General features: G+C 39.5%; 1 protein-coding gene across 1 annotated transcript in view; it reads right to left on the reverse strand.

Moving 5' to 3' along the window:
- Positions 1 to 11,264: 11,264 nt before the first annotated feature.
- AP3B1 (adaptor related protein complex 3 subunit beta 1) overlaps positions 11,265 to 18,099 on the reverse strand; it is a 254,416-nt gene continuing 247,581 nt past the window's right edge. The window contains exon 27 of the mRNA XM_054578514.1: positions 11,265 to 11,962. Within this exon, the coding sequence (XP_054434489.1) occupies positions 11,809 to 11,962 (154 nt within the window). The 3' untranslated portion in view covers positions 11,265 to 11,808. The remainder of the gene's footprint in view (positions 11,963 to 18,099) is intronic.

Genomic DNA, 18,099 nt, shown 5'->3' on the forward strand with positions numbered 1-18,099 from the left:
TTTTAAATAGAGGTAGTAAGTGCGAATCTACTGTTTTTTTCTTTCCCACTTAGCTATTTTCCATATAACTTTATTATTTACTTTTGATGACCTATAAATCTCATAGGAGCATAAATTCTTTCCAGAAGATTTAATTGGGGGCTAAAAAGGCAGGAATCCTAAGAAAAAGTAATCCCAGTGGCCATGTAAAAGTGAGGGGTAAACATTTAACTGACAGAAAAGCTCCAATGTTTGCTATTCCATGAAAACCTGCCTACTTTATAAGCTACAGCAATACCCCGATAAGGGGGTTAAATTTACCCTCAGAGAAATTTTAAGTGTTATCAATGTTATAACCTGAGGGGTATTCCAATATGGAAATGTCATAGAAAAATAGGGGCCCATCTGAGAAACTAATCTCTCAGGCATTTTGGGGGCAAATACATATATATACACACACATGTACACACTATATTATATAGTTTAGCACAAAACTGTATTTCAGTAATATCTAAGAACAAGTCCATTTAATTTTAACCAAAGGGTTACGGGGATCATCAAAAACCAAACAATAAAAAGGAACAATATTTATGGCATTTTAAATCCTATCCTATTATTGGTTAGTGCTCCCCTCAATTGTTTAACTGCAATTGGTTCTACTTTCTCAGTGTGGATGATTTTTATACATCTGAGTTAAAAAATAATGCTGCTTGCAAGTGAAAAGTTAAAGACCACGACAAGGCCTATTAGAATAACATTACACCTTTTTATTCCCCGTACTTATTTTGTCAATTACTAATTATTTCCCTTTTCCTATGCAACAAAATAGAAGCCATAAAATCTTTGATTTAATGAAAACTTCCCTACCCAATAGGTCCTCCAACTCTGCTGAAGGCTTATAGGTAATTTATCTACCTCAGCAGGCAATGACCTTTCGTGAATCATGAGTCATTCCTCACTCCTAATGAGATGGATCCAGATGCCATCCCACCCTCTGCACGGCCCCCCTCCCTCTTCCACCCAACAGAGGCTGTGCTGCGCCTGCCCCCCAACTTCTCTGAAGTGGGCTGCAATTAGTCCCTGCACAGTGGGCCTGCTCAGAAGCGAAGACCCCTCCTCTTTACGCTCCTTTCTTAAGTTGGCTGAACATTGAATGTTCTCTGAACAGCCCTGAGGAAAAAAGGGTGAGAGGTGGGAGAGGTCAAGGAAAGTTTCATTTTTGTCTGGGAAGCGGGAATACATTCCTGGTGCCTCCAGAGGCCTCGTTGCTACTCCTCCTGAACCACAGTCACGGAGAAAAGAGCAGAGTTCCAGCAGCACAGAGCGCTGCACACTGGGAGCCACACTGTGTCCCTGAGGTCCCTGGGCAGTTCGGTTTTGACTGAGTAGGTTCTGATGTGTACATATATTTGTAAATTGTATACACATATTGCTGTGTATCATATCCCTGTATATGATACGCACGTATTAACTACTTAATGTGTTATAATTATGTACATGGAACCTTAATTATATATAAGTTACTGTACATGCATATATATCACTGCCCTATACCAATAGTGTAAATGCATTACAAAACAATACAAGAGGAGAAACATGAGATAAATAATAAAGGTGAATATAGGTTTTTAACAATTTTTCCCTGTTCACTTCTGGATCTTATCTTTTTGCTTTCTGGAGGTCCAAAGAAAGAAGAATGACGTGTTTTGGTTCAAAGTAGGTCACTACACAGCCGTAAGTAAATGCTGGGGCTGGGGCCTGGGGCCCGGGGCCAGGCACGTCCGTGTCACACGGCGCTGCCTTCCAGTGTCCGAGGCAAAGGGGGTGAAGGTCAGTAACTAAAAGATCCAATCGTTCCCCTCACCCCACCTCCTGCCACGCTTTTCACGCTCTGCTTTCCACTCATGAGAATAAGGTTGCTGCTGGGAGAGTGAAAATGTTTGCAAATAGCTCTGGAATTTCTTCCAGAATGTTTGATGAATCTCTCTTCAAAATCGGTGGGCAGAGGTGGAAGGTTTGGAAACAAAGCTGCCGGCTGAGGAGGAGCTGGCACAGGCCCCTTCAGGAGGCGGGTGCAGGCTACTCCAGCCTGGCTGAAAATTCCAGACTGCAGACGGCAGGTGTGGGGGTCACACAGGGGAGAACTTGTCTTCCTCACCAAAAGGTCAGAAAGAAGGCAGAGGTTGTCTTCCACTGCTGCCTTCGCCAGAGAAACAGCCACTGGATGGAGATGTGAACCTTGTGAATGGAGAAGCCACTGGAGTGCATGGAGGGAAGGTGGAGTGGCGTCGGTCTGAACCTCACGCCTGACTGTGGTTGCTTCTTGCTGCCATGTCTGTATCGCATAATAAATAGCTGAGAATACCTGGCAAATCAAAGTGCACATAAAGCCAAACTTTGAAATGTTTACTCAAGTGTTTTATAAATTAATGTGTATTCATATAACAAATTAAATGAGGATACCTTTAAATTATTTTAAATGCATGAGGTTGAACAGACTCTATATGCTAATTTTACAGATAAAATTATGTTTCTCCCCCCAAGGAAAAAAAGAAACCTAATTCCTTCTAACAGGGTATTTCATCATAAGACCTAAATATTATTAAATTCCAATAAAATAAACAGAGTCATGGACAAAGAAATTGTGTTTTAAAAAATTACTCATTAAAAAAATTGAATTCCTTGATGACTTCTGCATTTGAAATAAGTAACCTACCAAGAATACTAAACACTTGAACCTATGTTTCAGGGAGATAATTTTCTAAAAAAAGAAGTTTCTTTCTAGATAAATGATTTTGCTTTATTCGCATGTCTGTGTGAGTCTGGTGAGCACAACCCGCCAATGGCAGCCACTGGATTTGACACATTTCACTGTCGGTTGTGGGATTTCTGCCTTAAATCTGTCAGGACAGTCCTCTGGCCACTTCTGCAAAAACCCTTGGGGGCAAAATTTATTGTTATACCTCAATAGCTTTTTGTTCACCTCCAAAATAAGGGTCCTGGGTCATACTAACGATCGTGGGGAGACAAAATGCTATCTCTATATTTTATTAAACAGATCTCTTAATAATTAATCAAATGTGAAAATTATTTTCCATCACTCCGACACTAAGGTTACCATGTTAGGACTTTTTTTTTTCCTCAGCCTGTTTCTTTTCCTTTTAAATTGCCCTCAGTGGGTTCCCTCAGCTACAAAGCAAGTAAGTAGAGAAAGGCCAATTTATGACTTGGCTTTTTAAACCATAATCACCCCCCTGGGCTTCTGCTGGAGAAGGGTTGGCGGTTTTTGGAGGTTGTCAAATAAACACCTGAGAAAATCTGTTCTTAGATCCCCCAAATCCATGGCGGGGCCGTGATACCATGGAAAGGAACAATTCCATGGAAGTCCCCTCTGAAGCCGAGCACAGCGTGCTGCCAACACCAGGAGACGGCATTACTGGGCTATAAAGACATGGCTCTGAGTTTCTGTGTTTTGGGGAGAAAATAGCTTAATAAAGTAAGAATTGCTTTGTTCATCTGTGGAAGGGTAAGAAGAGCATGCTGTCTCGTTGAGTTGCTGTCCTGAGTTCGACGTGCAGAATTCGGCATGCTGTTTTCACTGTTGACAGCCTCCCACAAGAAGACCCTAGGAGAAGACAGGCAGGGTCTCAGGGAGCCAGGGCTCTGGCCACTGACAGATTAATACCAGACCGGGGACAGTGCTAGGGAAATGCACAGCGAGCAGTTCTTCTGACCTTTCCTTACCAAAAGATCAGGGAGAAATCAGAGGTGGTCTTTCATGGCTCCCTTTATCCGGGGACATTCCGTCTGGACAAAGTGTGCCCCTTGCAGATGCAGGACTGGACAGTGTGTGTAGGGGGAATGTGGAGTTGGGCTTGTGTTAGGAGAGGGGCCCCGAGGGCTGTCTAGGGAGGAGTGAGGCTGTGTACGTGCACAGCTGAAGCTACCCAACCAGGCGATGCAAAAGCCAAGTGGGCAATGGAATGGTTTGGAAACGCACGGAAGAGCAATGACTGCTGGCAGCAGCGTCGATATTCTCCCTCTGAGCACTAATTACATTATTAAGCAAACAGACCAACACAGGGTCTGCGGGACAGAAACACGTATTTAGGATCCAGTCACTCTCCACTTGGCTGTAAATAACCCTGTGCGACACACAGTTCTTTCCAAATGAAGTGGGCACTCTCCTTAACTTCTCTTTACTTTCTAAGCTCGAGAAAGGGAGGCACCATTTCCACACTGGCCATACCTGGAGAAGCTGGGCTCTGTACGTTCAGTACTACCTGGCTCTATCAGCTATTTCTGAGACTGGCAGTCAGAGCTGCCACCATCTCTCCAAAAGATGCAGGATTTGGGAGACACAGGAAATAGTTTCCAAGAGGGGCACCATGCATTATCTTGTCTACAAACAGCATGCACTTGCTAGTCAGAACTTTGCAATACATAAGAACCCAAAGCTCCTTTGATCTAAATCCAGCCTAAAGAGGTGGATGTAAACACAGGGTTGGAAGAACCCAGGAACAACATGGGAAGGATTTGTGGCAATGGGAATAAATCTGTGTTTTTGTGTTGTTTTTTTTTAAAGTCTAAGAGGAGCTTGCAGAAGGAAATGTGCGGCAGGCTGAGCCAGCCGGGTGAATGGCAGAGAGAATAGAGGCTATTTGAATACTGATGTGGCCCTCACTTTCTTCCATTTCCATTAATGACATGCTCATCAAGGGCAAACAATGGGACCGGCTGCCGGCGCCTGTCACAGTGTGTGGGTGCTGGGATGCCAGGCTGTCATCCCAGGGCTGCATTTAGAGACCCGCACGCTAATAAGAAGTGCTCTGTGCCGTCAATGCAGACAGGTGCTTCCGCGGCTGGGACATGCTCCATTCCCTTCCCCCTGAAACCCTCCTCTCCCAGCCCCCCTGACAGACACCATGAAATGCACAAATTAACAGCCCCATCATGTTGGGCTGCTGCTGCCTGCGGTGAAAGCAGAAAATCAAGTTGTCACCCAGGGTGCAGTGATAAAGCCACAGCCTCATTTCTCTGTTGGTGCCCTGTAATAGCAAATGCCAGACAGCTGGATGGATGGGAGGCTTTAGATTAAGGCCTTGATGCACTCTGGCCAGAGAATTAGTAGTCGCTGTTTCCATGTACATATTCTGTTCAAAACAAACATCTGGAGGAAGCAAAGTTTCCTAGAGCAGAAATGCCACTTGCTTCTTCTGGAATCAAAGAAAACAGCCCAAAGCAAGTGTCATTTCTTAAAAAACAAAACAAAAAAACAACAAATTTCCAACTAAATTTTATTAGAACTTTATCAAGGACTTCGAGCTAGGTGAAGGTTACCAAGTGAGCAAAGTCTGATGCCAGACCAATCCTGATGCAGAGAACACTTCCTGGGACCACAGAGCCTTGAGCTACTTACGCCCCCTGCAGCAAGTCCTCCTTGCCCTGCAGAAAGGCCTCTTGCTTTGAAACACTTAGACTCCATTGAGTAGTCTGCCTAAAGCCATCCCCAACCCCACACCATTCCACTCCTCACTACATAGACTGAAGTTGCCTCTCAGAAAGAACAGATACAAACAGCCCTCCCCTCCTGGCACCTGGCTCCAAGCATCCCTGGCCTGGCCCATGCTGGGCCAACATGGCCAAGTACGAAAAAGGCAAGAAATGGAGGGGCCTGAGCCCTTCAGACTCTAAGGAGTTTAATGACATAATGGCCTGAGAACTTCAACATAAAACAGGTAGAGCAACTAACGAAACTTACAACATAAAACCCCCCTCCTGTCATTTTTATAGTAACAGTAAAACACTTTATTGAATTTATGAGCTACATAATGACTATGAAGAATGTAACTTGAATTAGAACCAACTCGGAAGTATAATATCAACTATAAACCCTTTTCTATTACCACATCCCTTCAGCTTTTTCTGTCCTCTTCCTTTTAACCAAGGGACATTGCGTTCCATAGACTTATGCCCGAGACAGAGTTCACAACTTGCTAATAAATCTTGGCTCTTCCTCCAAAGCGCCACAGCGGACAAACCTCCAGGGGTAAGACACTCTCTGGGGGTGACCATTCTCTCTCAAAGCCTCCGAGCCATTAAATGGCATTTTAGAAAAGAAACCAGTTTGTCTTGTCTTTGCATAAAGCCTGTCAAATTGAGAGGATCTCTGGGGATATACATCAGGTATTTCAATATCTGTAACTCCACATTGTAATGGCCTTTCCAAAATAGAAACCATAACCCCTTAGAAGCTTATGAAAAGCATCCTCAGCCAAGGATCCCAGGCGCGTGCGTGCGTGAGGGTGGTGGTGGTCAGGCTCCTAACTTCTGGGTGCGGTGGGGGTGGGGGATGCAGATCACTGGGCTAAGTAAGCAGCATGCTAGGCTGTGTTTTCTGTTTCCATTCTACTCTCTAAGTCTTTCTGTTCCCCAAGGCTTTTTCTGGAGGGGCAATAAAATAAAATGGGTGAAACAAAGCCGTAAGCCAGTTAAGTCTGAAAGACATGTCATCTCATCTAAAAGGAAGAAACGGACCATTTCCATGCCTGAGGCTGACAGCAACGCCTGAGCTGGCAATAGTGCTATTCCATTTGATTTATAGAATAATGGGGTGACAAATGATGACAAAAATAAACTTTTACTGCACTGAACTGCTCCTTTATTTATGAAATTTGGCCAAGTAGTGAAATCTTTTATCTGCAAGTTGTAACATGGAGTGGGAACGAGCGATTATGGTGTGGTAATAGTAATCCGGCGATGGAGGCTGAGTCAGTTGGAAATGGATTGAGGTAAAATAACTACCGCACCATGATAAATGTGAACAGCGCTTTGCTGACAGATGATCTAACAGGTGTTCATAACAACTATATAAGAGGATTTATTTATGACCAGCCACAGCCGCCGCACTGTAAATCAACCCCAGCAGCTGCACACCGCTGAAACCAAGTCCCTGATGGAGGAGCCGTGCAGGAGCCCAAAGAACACAATTCACTCCAGAATCTTAATCATCAAATAACATTTTTTTAGGTAATTACACCACAGCACAGAAATCATAATTACTCCCAATTAGAAAACTGAGCTGTCCATAACTTTGTTTACACAATTTTTATGTAGGCCCTGTGGTTCAATGAGGCCTGACCACAGTGGAGGCTCCGGGGTCAAGGAGAGCGTACCCTTGGGCAATGGCAAGTTCCGTGTGATGCCAGCAGGAGGCCCTCTCACGGCGACTTCATTTGTCCAGGCTCCAAAGTCAACCTTTAAGCTGAGAGGATATTTGGTTTCCTCCAAACCTCCACACTGTCCTCTCGGTGGCAGCATGTTTGAGACCACAATGCACTCTTTGTTGTCACTCCTACCTGGACACCCGGTTTACTGACAGAGGGGAATAGGCACACAACAACGGACGGACGCCTTAGAAATGGGCGTTTAAGGTTAGGCTGAGGAGCCCACCTTCACATAACCTTTCCTAATTACTCTGCAAAGGCAGAACTGAACACTTCTTCTTTGCAGGCCATGGTCTTAATGATTCCTTCCTGTTATCCATGAAGATGGTGGACCCTACCATAACACGAGTCCTCACTCATCACCTTGCTTCAAAACAAAACAAAACAGAACAAAACACACACCATGACTTTCATGTGGGATGAGATGATCTTTTTGTGGGAAAAATCAGAATCTTGGTTGGGGTATGATATGAGAGTTATTTTCTCTTCCCTTCCTCGTGTATTTTGATCCTTTCTCCTCCCCTCCCCTCCCCCAGCCAGGTAACGAGACGGGTGGACAAGATGAGGCTTCCCTGTTCTCTCCGCCGTGCCCTCGTAGCACCTGCAGTCTTTAAGGACTGACATGACTGAGCCCACTGGCAGACACAGCTATTGATTTGGTTTCTACACATCTCTAGATCTCATAATAAAGATGCTTCTACTTTTAAGCCTGAACATTTGGTGTCTCTAGACCCCAAGTTGTAGATGAGAAACCAGTGCCTTAGAATGTCATTAAAGATAGGTTTGAGTCCACTGTAATGTTTCCACACTTGAGTTTTGAAGGTTTGGGGTATTCCAAGTGTATAACTACTGAACCAGTTACAAATTACATGTATCCATAAGACTGGCTTGAGAGAAAAACAAATGTGAGACTAAAAATTTCAGCATCACTTCATAACTGCTTAACCAATGGAATTTCATATTCTTTAGGTGCTCTGACTATAAGTCCAAAAAGATTAATTTTAGAATCTTCAGTGACATAGGAAATAATTAAAACCCTCAAAGAAAATATATCTAAAATTGGCTTACAAGTAGGATAGCTATACCAATAAAGCCTTTTTCTCCTGATCTCTAATTCAATGGTTCCCGACCTTTTTTTTCCTGCCTCTATACTGTTTACAAGTGCAGCATAACCCAACCTGTAATATCCCAACCATTCGTTTCTCCTCTGAACTAGTACAGACCACTGAGCCAGAGGGCTGGCGGTAGCTTCAGGGGAGAGAGAGACTATGTGAGAGGGGAAAGAGGAGGAAAGAGGGCAAGGGGAGAAAAAGGACATGTCACTTTTTGGTGTGTGGGCAATGTTGCTTTCTGGACAAAGGTATTTAAAAAACATTTTAAGATACAGCCTTAGTTGAGACTAATACACTCTTCTCCTACTCCTGGAAAGTCTCTTTTCTAAATGCCACCCTACTTTTAAGGCCTCCTTAGCTTTATTGTCTCAGTTTAAACTTCTCATACATCTTTAACCCAATGATAACTTCTTTCCCCGTTCTCAATAGCTTTTACTGGTGTGATCTGACAATCATGTAACCACTTCACAGTGTTTCCCAGGAACCAATTTAGCTTTCAAACGGCTATGTTCCATGTTTGCTGGTCAAGTGAGCATACAAAATCTAAAATATTTTTCCTCAAAAAACAATTGCACATGGTGGCTAACTTTCTAGGTCATACCTTAAAATTCTGCTTACTCCATAACACAGTTGAAAATTGGTAGAAAAATAGAAAGTAATGTAACCAAAAGAGGAAGAGAGTAAATCATTCATTTAGTTATACTGAATAATGTTTGTTGGTAAGTCACATAAAGAAAAGAGACACAGTATGTGTAGATTTAAAAAAAAAACCTTCTGGTCCACCTAAGGGCGTATTTTCCTATTAAAGACAATTTCCATTCGTTCAAGAAAAAAGACTACCATAAACTTTTTTTTCCCTCTAAAAATTTCAGTAAGAGAGTAAAAGCAATCATGAAAACTTCCTGAGGTAACTGGTCAAGTTGGAAGGCAAAATGTGAAGGAGAAAAATATTTTAAGAAATAAGCAAGTACATGATCAGTAAGTAATTCTTTTTCAGTGAACCAACCTTCAACTGATGAAAGAACAAAAGCAGTGCGCACCCCGTGGCTGGTTGGCCTGGTCCGGCCACCTGAGTGAGGACAGCAGAGGTGGAGGTGGAGAGATGGGTCCAGCAAGTCTCTGGAGGCTGACTCTTTAAAGCTGTGGGACTTGGCACCTGAAGCGAATGGGTCTGGGGGAGGAGGGGAGTCTGTGTTAGTACGTAAGCCAAATCTGTTTGCAAACCAGGGATCACTAACTTAGGGAACTCTCCGTTGTCATTTCTTTATTGCCAATCAAGCTGTAGATTTCTTGGGGGTATAAAGTGTATCTTCTATTTTACCCTACCCCTGACAAGGGTTAGTGAAGTTCTTCATCTTCTACAATGGATGCAGTCTTTAAATAGAAAGGAAATAGTTAAGGCTCTGTTTTTCTTATAGGATGGGGCTGCCCCCTTCTTATGTGAAAATATTTTTCTATCTTTAAATAATGTTCCCTATAATATCAAAAGGATTACAGAGAGGGAACTAAAAAGGTGAGAGTGTAGGTTTACCTTTAGCTGGTCCCACTTTTTTTTTTTTAATCTCTCCTTACATTAGTCATCGTTCTGAATTCTTGTCTTCTTCCTCTAAGAGTAACTTCTAAATTCTTAACAGCAGAAACAAAGGTTAGAAGGGCAAATTTTTTGTAAAGTTATGATAAAGTTACTCAAATGTTTGCAAGTATTGGGTCGGCCAAGAAGTTTGTTTTTTTTCCATAGGATGGCTATAGTAGCACTTGCTTGTCTCTAACTTCATTTGAAACAATTTTTTAGACTGCATTGTGACAGCTGTCATTATCAGCGTGCATTTTTAAAAAAAATATAAAAATTGGTGAGTTTTTGTGTAGACATTAACATTGAAGATAGAAGAAAATAAACATTTTTGGCATATTATGCTTTATTATTTCAAGAAATGTAAAAATGCAATGGAAACACAAAAAAGATTTGTGCAGTGTATGGAGAAGATGCTGTGACTGATTGAACATGTCAAAAGTGATTTGCTAAGTTTCGTGCTGGAGATTTCTCACTGGACGACGCTCCACAGTCAGGTAGATCAGTTGAAGCTGATAGCAATTAAATCAAGACATTAATTGAAAACAATCAGCATTATACCACTTGAGAGGCAACATACTCAAAATATCCAAATCAATAAATTTATCAGTGAAAAATGAAAAATGTGTTTTTTACAGAAAAAACTAAATGGCCAAACCAATAGTTATTAAGAAGGGCATGTATCCAATTTTAATTTGATAAAATCTTTGTTATTGTCACTTCAGAATAAAAACATTCTCCTTATAATAAATAAAGTAAATCAATTGTGATACTAAAAATGAGGCTCAGCCTGAAATATACAATGAGAGCCATTCTTCAAGATAGGTGTACATAAAATGTCCCATTAAGTGGACATTAAAATGAAAAAATATAGCTAGAATTAAGAATTCAACATTGACTAACTCGACTCAATGGAACAATTTAAAGGTAATCATGGATTATGATAAAGGTAAAGGAAATATGAGACAAGGAACTCTGAATCATTGTACAAAAAACCCCAAGAAAACCCAAAACTGAAACTTGGGACTTTGGTCATTTTTCTAATTTCACTTATGTGAAAAATATTTTAATGATATTAAGCTATTGATAGAGTGGTTTCAACTGTTAGCATACTACAGTGTATTACTGATATAATGTAGATTTTAAATCTAAGTTAGCAGCCAAAAATATTATCTTAGGCAAAAGTAAATTCTTTAACACAATTAGAAAATCTACTTGACTTGAAAGTGGTTTTTCTTTCACTAAATCCCATTGCCTCTTTGCATAACGTAACACTCAAATATTTACTTTAGGATAAAGAAAACTCGGCATATAAACATCAGGATTATAAATAATTTCCCATTAAAAATGCAAAGACAAATGCTCTTCATATGCTAGTTTATTCATCTTATTTTTCAGAGATAATTTCATGATGGCTGATTACGATACTAGGAAATTCATAGAACAAAATTTTGCACAGACTTTGTTGCTTTGGCATTTAATTCTAAAAAGTATGCTACCCATTCTCACATGCCACACTGAGAGGCCATTTAGACTATTTCTAGGCTAATTTTTGCTTACTGCAGGAAGGAGGCTGATTCCCAATAAACTTTAAATTTCCAATGCATGTCCATCATTGTTGAAAAAAAGGAGGAGGACAAGGACAGAAAAAGTAGGAGGACAGAGAAAATGCCACATGGATTCAAGAGTTGAGATAACTGACAATAAAATATATGTTCTTTGGTTAGCAAAGCGAAAAGGGGAAAGTACTGCATACAAGATAGATGCACACTAGCATTCTAAAGCAGGAGACAAGAATGTCAAGAGTGTATTCTTCCCCCACTGCCAGATGGAAGGGCTATTATTATAAATGAAAGGCAGCAGTAGTGGATGCCAGGCACTTTTGTTGTGTGCCAGATTCTGAAGTCCAGATGTAAGCAGGTTACCCCTGGGACAGGACAGGCTTTAGCTCCCGCAGCAGAACAGAGCCAATCACGGTTTTCTCAGTGTTTATGATAAGCTGTGCTGTAGAGCCTTCCTTGAGTTCCACTGTGACTAGCATCAACGACCCACTGTGCACAGTTTTAGCTGCAAACCTGTTAGAAAAAAAGAAGAGAGATGTTTTATCATGAGGAGGGAAGAAGAAGACAGCATAAATTCAAATAGGTTTAAAATAACTCTTTTTTTCTCAGTAATTTACCACAGGTTCCCTATTGCCAAAAACCCAAAGCCAAGCGTTCTGAAAAAACAAGAGACTGCGCAGCATCATGCTCACCACAGCAGGTAATTTTAGCGCATCCTTAGAACAGAGCTGGAAAAGCAAGTCTATTTTACTTATTAGTTTGAACAACAGATGCACGTGAATAATTCTCCATTTCTATAAGTTGGAAATCATTCATTCATTTGATAATTTAACATTTTACCATGCATAGGGTCATTTAAAATAAACCACCAAATTTTTATTTTTAGAACATGTTAAGAAAAGCTACCTTTCTCAAAGATCTTGAAATGTTAATTCCTCATATCTGGAAATGATTACCCATAAATTAGATAATTTAATGTGCATTATAAAACTCTTAAGTTTCAATGAATTCGTGCAGGTTGCAATATTCAAATTCAATCTCTAATCTTGATAACATGAAACGAAATCACGTGACAGGCTAGTGCAACACCACACTGCCTTCCTCTTTTAAATTTTTTTAAATGTGCATAACATTAGATCCTTCTTTTTCTTTAGAAGAGAGGAAACTTGAGGTCTAAGGCTCCATTACTAAATTCCAAGACATGAAGAACCTACTAATTACATGGAATTAAAAGCAAAACTAGCCTTTTAAGCACTGCAATTGACTGAAAAGCCGTTGGAGGCACAATGAACTTGTGTCAATCCTGCTAATTCATTCTGCATGCAGTTGAGCCCCAGAGACATGGAGGAAGAGGACGGTACACTCCTAGGCCTCCATTTTCCGCCTGGTGCATGTTCTATACATTTTTTGGGGGGGGAAGGGATTTGATTGCAGGGATGACTGGAGAAAAACAAAGTTGCTGCACATGAGCTTTTGAAAACACTAACAAGTGTAGAGCAGGTCTGCGACCTGCTGTGACCCCACTTTGCAGGGCCAATCCCCTTTCCCCTTTCTGTGTGACACGTGTCTGAATCTGAGCCATCTGCCTCAATTTGCGCAACATCTTCAGCCACAATGGCACCCAGTTAGGCCTGACAACAGCTCACAATACATAAAAATAAAACTGCCGTGCTGACAGCACGCTGCGGACTATTCAAGAGCAAACCAACTGGTCAGTGTCTCATGTCTGACAATTAGCATGGGCCTTGCACGGAGCCCTCGGTGTCCTCAGGGATCTGTTTAATTACCATCAACATAAAAGAGGGAGTTTATCAGGAGACACTCAGAAAAACTTCACACCCGACTAAATTAAAATATTAGCCACTTAAGCAGGAAGCAAATTCTCTTTAAATGAAAATTTCTTTTCTGGGTTTTTTTTTTTTTTTTTTTTTAATGACATCAAGATCCCATAACACATTAGATTCTTTTATTCTTTTTCTCTTTCTTGAAACCTAACAAGCCATTTTTTGGCCTAAATAGAAACATGGAAATCAGTTTTCCAATAATAATTAGAATAATGCATCAAAAGCAAAACAAAAATGCTAATTTTACTAAATTGAAAATGTTACCAACACTTCTAAGTTGAATTTTAAAATGGTAGCTAGAGGGTTGTTGATAAAGTACATTAGAAACTCTCCCTGTCCTTTATTTCTGTACTCTCTCCATACATGCTGAGGCTTGGAGGGAATCAGAGTGGTTTTTTCTACTGATGGAAGCAACTATAATTGTAGTTTAAGAACAGAAATCATACCAGTGTTTTAGAAGGTTTTATAAAGCTCTTAATACACATATCCATCTGCTCATCAGTCATCCACACAATACAGTAGGAACTGGGTACCTCAATTTCATCTTTGAGACAATACAAAGATCACAAGCCTCCAAGTGACCGCTCTTTTCTATCACCCCTGTAGGTTTATGCATGTCTTTTGTCTAAATATTTGAGGTTCTGTGCTTTGGGAGAATCCTGTTCCTGTACTTCTGTTAAACCATGCCACCAATGATACGAGATGGCTCTTTTGTCCACTCATTTATGCAACTTTTCCCACAGATCTGGTCATCGCCAGATATTAAGGCAGAGGGCCCCGTTTCTGGCAGAGTTATAATTTTGTAAACAATAGTCTTATTAGTCGCTTTATTTACTTCACACTCTGTGCCTTGGGACCATAGAGAAGGAGATGATGTCTGAATAGGAACACAAAAGCACTGTTGTCTGAATTTCAGGCTTACATGGCCCCAAGGCGCATTTTATCTCCTTTCTATTAAAAACTTAAAAGTCCATGTTAGAATAATACAAACTCAGGAGTCATAAATGTCAATTTTGATATAAGTATGTTTACAAAGATTAAAATTAGTGTCTTGTACATGTTTCAGAAATCCTTACCGCAAAATTCTCAATACTGTAAAGAAGGGGGCATGGAAGAAATGAGGTATTTGCTTACACTGCAGTGGAAACATGCTAAACAAATCATCCTAGCAAAAAAATCTGAAACATGCTAAACAAATCATCCTAGCAAAAAAACAAATCATCCTAGCAAAAAAATCTGATATAAAAGCTACTGCCTTTTAACTAGGTCTCCATGTTCTGGTGGGCACAAATAGTGGGAGTGATGTTTTGAAGAAGACTAGATCAGATGTTTTCATACTCTTGTTTCATAGTTCAAAGAAAATATTTAATTGGAACACAGCATGATTACCATGGTTTGTCTTGGCCTATGGAAAACAAAAAACACTCTCCCAAATTAAACTAGTTAGTAAATAACAATCAGCTTAGCTTTTGCATATAAGAAAAACTGATTATAAAGACATTTGGATCAAATATTTATATACTACATTTAATGGCTGACATCAGAACCTTTGTACTCGGCCTCAAACGAAGAGCACACAGCGACAAAAATTTTTTTTGAAGGCATGTGAAGTTTATCATCATCATAATGACAATAGCAGCTACCATTTACTAAGTGCTCTGTGGGCGCTACCTACTTCATCACTTGTGTTATTTCATGTGATTGTGTGAGGCAGATCGCTTTATAGATGAGGAAACTGAGGCCCACAGATGCTGAGAAAACTGCTCAGGGACATGCAGCTTCTGAATGGCTGAGCAGGGATTTTGAACGCAAGTATTCTAAATCTAGACCACACACATTCTCCTAATATATGCAAAAATGCACTCTTAACATTTGTTTTTTACTAGTCAATAAATTAAAGAGAATCTCCTTCTTTCTTATTTACCTAATATGAATATAATCTATTAATATTCCAAAAATTTTTTAAAAGGTTTTTTCCTTTCAAAAATTGTGCACCAGACTGCAGTATTTTGTAATTCAAAGCACCTTGCAGGATGCTTTGTCACAACGTATTTTAAATTTCTGCCTTTAAAGATGTAAAATATTTTAAAATCGTCCACCAACCATTCCCTCAAAAGAGATACCAGCAATGAAAAATATAAAACATCTTGAATGGAGCTGTACCATAGGGAGGGACTACTGGGAGACCAACCAACCTCAAACACCAGTAACACCACAAATGAGGACAAATAAGTGGGTGACAGTTAAAGATGTATTGCCTATGTACGACGGGCTCCATGTTATTAAAAGGATACCATCTAGGTATTTTTCATAATTCATTTTCATCCTACCACCAAGCACTTGCTGTCTGTAATCACCAACTGGGAAGGCAAAACTGTTTGGATATATCTATATTCCATCTTATTAAATATCTCTTTGTTTATTATCTCTAGCAATTGACATTTACTCTTTGAAGCTAAGAATTCTTAAGATGAAAGAAAAAGACAAAATAAGCTGGCTGCCAAACCTAAATGAAAGTATGAACCACTCTTCAAAAAAAGTTAATTTATCTTAACTTGATAGAATTATGAAAACAACAGGTCAAACAACAACAACAAATTTGAACAAATGTATTATCTACAAAACATGGACTTATTTCCTTGTGCACTTAAATCACACTCTTTTTAGATTTGTGAGAAATTAGTTCTGGACCACAAATGCTCTTTGTCAGGAGGAAAAGAAATCTTACAACTCAATTGCTTTAACTGAAATGTAAATAGGACAATGTGAATTTAAAAATATCTGAGAGGCTGCATCCACCTCCAGGGTATTCACAAACAAAATTTTTTACGGGGGATCCTATTTGCTACACTTAATGCAACAGCTCTAAGACATGCTTTTTCATCTCTTGGCTAAACTTCCTGGTTTCTGATTTTTCTATTCTGAGTTCAATTTTCTTGTGTTTTCTGTTCTACTGGTTACCAGAAGCTGTGACAATGGCCCACTCAGGCTAAAACTTTTTTTTCTTACTCTGTACATGAAGCCTTCAATTACTGCCTGCTGAAGCAGACAGAATCCTATTAGTAAGAAAGACGATCACAAGATGCAGTGCCCTGCCCTAGCTGTATAAAAATAATTAGTCCAAAGTTGACAAATGTGTAATGAAGTCCCTCAATGATTTTGTGTAAGAAATACTGGTTTCAGTAAGCATCCTAACATCAAATACCTAAGCATGGTCATTTGGAGTACTATTTTCCAAAAAAAATTAAAATGATAAATCCTTATTACTTTGAGTTAATAGAACATTTTAAACAGGCAGAGAATTTGTGAGCAGTAAAAAATTCCATTTTGTTGACGATAAAATTGTATCTTAAACTTAAGCCCAATACAGTATTAAATTAATATTGAGAAAAAAATTTACATATAATTCAAGTTTAGAAAATTTACCCAAAGCAATGTACTTTTCTGTTATTTTTAAAAAATCAGCCAGCAGTATTGCAATATTTTCCTTTAACATTCTGATGAGTTAAAACAAAAAATAAGCATCATATTTAGAACCCTCTATTTTCTATTCTAAACTTTAGAGATGGTATAAAAAAATTATTTCCTACACTATCTAGTCAACGATGCATTCTCTTTCTTTGCACAGGAGAGCTAAAAAATCAGTGTGTACTTTCTCAAAGAAGACATGAAACATTCCAGTTATTCCACAGCATTTTTGATTTGTCTGTTTGGTGGGGGGTGGGGTGGGATGGGGCTTAACAACAGAAAATTAAACCGTAAAATAAATTCTTACCCCATTGTCTTTGCTGCCTTTTAAAATTGTCAACCCAGAAGGAAAACCATCAAGAATACCTTTCTTTCATTTTTATAAGAAAACAGTTTTGTATTCCTATTATAAAACTGTTGCATAATAGACTATTACCTCACAAATGGTGAAATTAAATAAAACTTAAAGAATTTTTTAAAGCAGAAATCTGCTGTGCAGTTTGGTTATTTCTGAAATATCCAAATGTGCTTTCCACGTAAAAATTAACAGAGGCCCACATTTGTTTTTCAATGAGATGCTGCTCACAAAGTCTGCAGAGATCAAAGCAGGCAGATAAAAAAGCAGTGCTGTCCTCTAGTGGACAACCGCTGGCCTGAGAAGGCACTCTGATTTCTCCTTCGGTTCCACAAATCTGTAGTCCTGCAGGAGATCCCAAATTTGTCACATCGTAGAAAAGACTGAAACCTGGCACCTTTATATTAACAACTGTTTATACAAAATTCTGTTTTAAGACAGATTACGTATGGTGACTACAAGTGTCAGTGCTTCTAAAATGAGGGCACCAAGACGTCAAACGTTATTGTTTCCCATGATGGTCCTTCAAAATTACTCATTATTCAAATATTCCATAGTTACTAGGGAAAAAGAAATAAAACTAATAAACACAGATAATAACCCAAAGGTTGATCAACCTAACAGAAGAAAAGGAAATATCAAAGGCCTCACCAAGGAGTGACCCCGCCGTCCATGTCTGTGACCCTGGCGCTAATTAAATCTGTCACAAAGTTCTTCGAAAAATACTGGATGAAGGAGTTATACAATGTAGATATTTTGAGATGGAAACAATAGTGCACACCAGTATTTCTCCTGTTAGTAACCATTAAACATGTATATAATAACAGGGATTCACTGGATGAGTTTAAAGCCCAGAAATGAAAGGAGTTGTTCTTTACATGTACTTCAATTAAATAAAAAGATTTTTATTTTAAACCTGAAAAAAAAATAAACTGTCTTTAAATGTGTTAACAAATTAAAAAGCTGACTGCCAGGTTGCCATG

This window comes from Pteronotus mesoamericanus, unplaced genomic scaffold (assembly GCF_021234165.1).
Source record: "Pteronotus mesoamericanus isolate MK-2021 breed Mesoamerican mustached bat unplaced genomic scaffold, CSHL_Meso_final contig_50, whole genome shotgun sequence".
NCBI lineage: Eukaryota > Metazoa > Chordata > Mammalia > Chiroptera > Mormoopidae > Pteronotus > Pteronotus mesoamericanus.